The sequence below is a fragment of the Capricornis sumatraensis genome, chromosome 2 (assembly GCF_032405125.1).
Source record: "Capricornis sumatraensis isolate serow.1 chromosome 2, serow.2, whole genome shotgun sequence".
In the NCBI taxonomy this organism is placed as follows: domain Eukaryota; kingdom Metazoa; phylum Chordata; class Mammalia; order Artiodactyla; family Bovidae; genus Capricornis; species Capricornis sumatraensis.
In genome coordinates this window covers 29,515,229-29,520,520 of record NC_091070.1, presented here as the reverse complement: position 1 = coordinate 29,520,520, position 5,292 = coordinate 29,515,229, and the positions used below count along the sequence as shown (strand labels likewise).

At 45.7% G+C, this 5,292-nt stretch overlaps 1 protein-coding gene across 1 annotated transcript; it reads right to left on the bottom strand.

The window, feature by feature from the left end:
- Window positions 1-335: 335 nt before the first annotated feature.
- TMEM30B (transmembrane protein 30B) lies at window positions 336-3,594 on the bottom strand. The gene has a single exon (XM_068964942.1). The coding sequence runs from the start codon at window positions 3,592-3,594 to the stop codon at window positions 2,533-2,535; it is 1,062 nt and encodes a 353-aa protein (XP_068821043.1). The 3' UTR covers window positions 336-2,532.
- Window positions 3,595-5,292: the final 1,698 nt, after the last annotated feature.

The following is a 5,292-nucleotide window of genomic DNA, read 5'->3' as shown; positions in this document are numbered from 1 at the left end:
CAATAAATAATTGTAATTTAGAATTTGGGTAAAATGCAGAAATGGAGAAGTAAGATTGCTGCAGTCACATTCTTTAGTAACTTAATACTAAATATTATTAAAAAGTGACCACATTTTACTAAATTCAAACAACAGTCAAGGATTGTCTGATTCATACTACATGTTGATATTGATGTAAGTTCAAATTCTGTGTTAGGAAGTTAACACTGAAAGATTGAGTTCATTTGAGCTTTATTCTGAAAGATGATTTTCTTGCTGCAGTATAAATCTGCTAATAACAAATGAGCAAAGTGGATGGTAGCTGGTAACTTTAAACGTTTGTGGCTTTAAGATCATAGTTCAAAAGGATTAAGCAAATGTGATAACAAAGGCAACACAAATATAACCTTTATTCTCTTTCAAAAACCCAAAGAGGACCTGGAATCATATTCATTGATTTAATCAGAATACCTTTAATTTTGTAGACTCAATTAAAATTTTATAGCAATGAATACTGTAAAAATGATAGTAATATACATAGTTCTTCTCAACTAAGTAGTAAAAAAAAGTGGTAAATTATAAAGAAGCAACTACTTGATCAAAAATTCACGATAAATAAAAATTACTCTACATACATATGATCATATATACACAGCCTAAAATCACACTACAAAATCTGACAGTAAAACTGTGTCATATTCAGGAGTTGGGAAGCCAACATACTGGGATTATAATATATTTTTTGGTTTATGTAAATACTGGGACAGAATCTCTTAAGTCACAACTGTTCCAGAAGATCCAACAGATGTCAGCAAACATGCATGTTGTCTATGTCTATTATTTTTCAAAGAACCAGAAGAATAAAATTAATATAAATTATTCAGTACAATTCAATATTTCTGCGACTCAATTAAAACAAAAAACAAAAAACTTCAAAGTATTGCCCTGCCTTATGCCGCTGCTGCTGCTAAGTCACTTCAGTCGTGTCTGACTCTGTGCAACCCCATAGACGGCAGCCCACCAGGCTCCCCTGTACCTGGGATTCTCCAGGCAAGAACACTGGCAAGAGCAAAAATTGTACTAACTGGAAAGTAGCCATAATAGAGAATAGGCACTAAGAGTTCTGACAGAACACCGAATAACTGTTTGCTTTCAGCAAATAAACTTGTGCAGATGATCTCACTTTTTAAAGTTCTTTTGCCATAAAAGGGTTTTTAAAAATTCTATTATCTTACAGTAACTTTATATACCAGTATATTAAAAGGAGTTTAGAGTAGTCAAAGTTTAACATTATCTCAATGGTTCAAATAATTTTTGAGTCTAGTTCACATAAGACTAATTTCTTAGCATTCACTTCAACATATTATTAAAAACAAACATGGTTCATTTGAGAACATTAACTTTTTTTAGACAAAAGGGAAAAGGTATGAACAACATAAGCATAAAAAAATCACTAAGCATAAAAAATCATTTAGATGACAAGACTGAGTCACAATATGACTTTAGGAAAAACATTTTCCCTCTAAGGTCCCCTCCAGCTATCTGATTCTAAGGTTAAAACCTTCCCACTGAATTGTACAAACTGACCTGACATTTTCAAGTCTCTACACAGTACCTAGCAAAAAAAAAAAAAAAATTCAATTTCTTGCACTAAAATATCAAATGAATTGTTGCAAAACCCTGCTCTGCAAATCTGTATGCCAACTAGCTGTTTTCACTACTCTGCATGTTACAGAGAGCTTCCTATGTTCAAGGAGGAGTGAGACCAAACTGGGAACATTATGCTTGTCACTGCCCCTGGGAAAAGATGACCACCTGAAAACCTGGACGAGCAGTGATGGAGTCACACCTAGCCTCAGACATATAAGGAAATAGGCAACAGTATCCTACTTGCTGCCTGGTTCAGGGCACTGATTCCCTTGAGGGAATACAGAAGGAATCTCCAGATGGGTTTGTTAAAACTGCAGCTTCGAGGGTCTCACTAAAGCCTTAATGTGTCAGAATTTCTGGGGATGGGGCCTTCTAATCTATCTACATTTTAAAACAGTATGTTCTCCTCCCCTTCTCCATGCCTCTGCTGGTTATTTGTAGGCTTCACTCTCTACACTTACCCCCACCCCCAAGAAAAGAAAACCACTGTACTACAGTGGTTAAAGCTCTAGCTTCAGAGTCAGAATCAGAACCAGGAGCCAATGAGTAGCTGTTAGATCTCGAAAGAGTTCTTTGACATCTACAGGTCTGTCTCTTCATCAGATGGAGTTTGAATAAGAATGTATAAGCAAGCGTCCATTCCTCGCTCAAAGAACCTAACATGTCCACTCGTGAAAGAGATAGGGGAAATTTGTAGGAATGTCTCGCTCTAGCAGTTCAAACACCCTAAAAGAGCCTGGAAGCGCCTGATCAGGTGTCAATTTCTCTCTCTCTGGTCCCCTCATCCACAGTAGGAGGCAGTGTGAGGCGAAGTTGGAATTGGGTGACAGTCGAGAGGGAGAAGCCTAAAGAAGTTTGCAAGAGTTTTGGCAAGGAGCAGAAAGGGTACTTTGAAAGCAGGAATCACTCGTCGTCCTCCTCGTCGTCGTTCTGGTCCTGGTAGCGAATGTAGACGACCAGCATGACAAAGCCCACGAAGATGCAGAGGGAGCCGACCAGCAGGTAGGCGATGCCCAGGAATGGATTCTTGCCGCCCATCCACGAGATGCTGCTGAAGATGAGGCGTTTGTGGCCGCTGAAGGCGCGCACCGGGTAGTTGTAGGTGATGTTGACGCGGTAGGCGCCCCGCGGCAGCCCGGCCGAGTAGTTGCCCTGGCGGATGCGCGCGTACAGCTTGCGGAACGTGGGGAGCGCAGCGGTGCGCATCCACACCACGAAGTCCTGGTTGATGAAGCCGGTGTTGTTGGGGTCGGGGCTCAGCTCGTAGACCGGCCGGTGCCAGTTGGGCGGCGGCGCGGTGCCCCGGAAGGCCAGCGCCAGGCTGCCGTTCACCAGCGGCGGGTTGCGGAACTTGACGTGGTAGTCGGTCCACCAAGCGATGCCGGTGCGGTCGAGCGGCACCTCGACGTAGGGCCCGTTGGGCTGGCGCTGGTGCCACAGCGAGAAGGAGTCGTTGAAGAGGCTGTTGGCGATGGCGCCGCAGGGCGCGATGGGCAGGCCGGCCGCGCTGTACTGGTAGGGGGCGCACTCGTTGACCGGGTGGCGCAGCGAGCTCGGCAGCCCGCTCAGCTGCGAGTCGTCGCGGGACACGCCGTAGCGCCGGTTGTTCTGGTAGAAATTGGTCAGCTCGTAGTACAGGTATACGGGGCCCTGGAAGAGCTCGGGCAGCGAGAAGTACCAGGCGCACGAGCAGGGGGGCGGCGGCGCGCGGCCCTGGCCGGCCGTGGCGCACACCGAGCAGTTGCCGGTACCCGGGTCGCCGGTGTAGTCGTACGCGAGCTCCTTGATGCCGTTGGAGGAGTAGTAGAGGCCCAGGCCCAGGCCGATGAAGGCCAGGCCGGCGCAGAAGAAGAGCGGCAGCGCGATGCTGGCCGACAGCAGCGGGTGCCAGGCGGGGAGGCGCTGCTGCGTGAACGCGGTGTTGTCGGGCTGGTGGGCGCCCCGGGCGGTGGCGCTCCAGGTCATGGCGCCGCGCGGACCCACGGAGGGGCGCTCGGGTGCTGCGGCCCGGCGGGGTGCCTCGCCCTCCGCGCTGGGCGAGCCTGGGGCTACTCCCGGGGCGGTTTCCGCTGGCTCAGGTGAGTTCTGGCCCCGGCCCGGCCTCAGGCCCCTGCACAGGTGAGTCTTGGTACCAGGTTCTTCTGGTGGTGGCTGGATCCCCTCAGTTCCGCCTCGGCCCAGGTGCTCGACCGGCTCCGCCCCTGCGGGTAATCGCGAGCCGCGCCCCGCCTCTTCTGGGGTGAGTAGGGCGGGCGTTCCCTTCCCTCACCTGGCGGACCCAGGGTTCGCTTGTCCTCTCGATTCAGGTGGGTCCGGACGCCAGCTCCTCCTCCTCGAGGTGAGTGGCGGCCCCAGGCTGCTTCTGAGTGGCTCCTACCTTGCTCAGGTACTTCTTCCCTTCCGCTTTCTATGTGACCAGAGTGCCTGGGCCAGTCTTGCCCGAAATCATAGAAGCTGCAGCTTCTAGCACAAAGTTCCACTGAGGGATTGCATCGTGCGTCCTGGAGCCTTGAAGTTTACAGGTAATTAATCCTCTTTTATCTAAAAGGCTGGAAAAGTGTCTCTAGCGACTCTTGTCTTTGTAGGTTAATTTAAGGACCCTTTTCAGTTATCTTTCAGGGATAAATGTTAATGTCCGAAGAATCGCACTGTAGTAAATCTGTTTGGAATTCCATGCCTGCATTCAAGTTCTAGCTGTTTTTTTTTTTTTTAAGGGAAAATGATTTTCCAGCTAGGTGCCCCAATCTGGCTGTAGAACTAAAAAAAAAGTGAAAAGTTCTCTAAAAAGAAAATGACACTTAAAACAGAGAATTAAAGATGCAAGAGGTTCAGAGCCTTTAAATATCTCTAGCTGGTGGAGAAACCGCACAAACAGAAAAATGCACTTACATGTAATTTCTTTCTCTTTTCAGATTATTTGCCTGACTGAGGGGGAAAAAAAGCCTTATCCAAAGTCCCAAAAGACCTAGCTGCTATCCACAGTCAAGGATGTTACAACTTTTGGCCTAAGGAGGTGAACTACAAGGATTTGTATTTCTTAGTGCAGAGAAAACCCAAATTAGTTCTGAACATTGCTTGGGATTCCAACTTTTATATCTAGGTTGGTACAATATACACAAGAAGGTGTCAGGCCATTTCAACTTTGTGCTAAATCCTTCTTAGGTATTGAGGTGTTTCTGCCTCTCTTCCTGCTCATAAAATGCAAATAACTTAAATATTTTCTATATTACAGTTCTGCACCTAGAATAATATATCACATTCTGGAGTCAATCGAAATTGGGAAAGTTAGAATACTTGCTAAATTAAACAACAGGATTTTTTTGTTTGTTTGTGTATATATATATATATTTTTTTTCTTTTCTTTTTATTAACTCCAAAAAATTTTGTATTGGGGTACAGCCAATTAGCAATGTTGTGATAATTTCAGGTGAGCAGTGAAGGAAACTCAGTCATACATATACATATATCCATTCTCTCCCAAACCCCATCCCATCCAGGCTGACACATAACATTGAGCAGAGTTCTGTGTGCTATACAATAGGTTTTTGTTGGTTATCCATTTTAAATATAGCAGTGTGTACATGACCTTTTCAAAGTAGCTAACTATCCCTTCCCCACTGCAACCATGAGTTCATTTTCTGTGAGTCTCTTTCTGTTTTATAA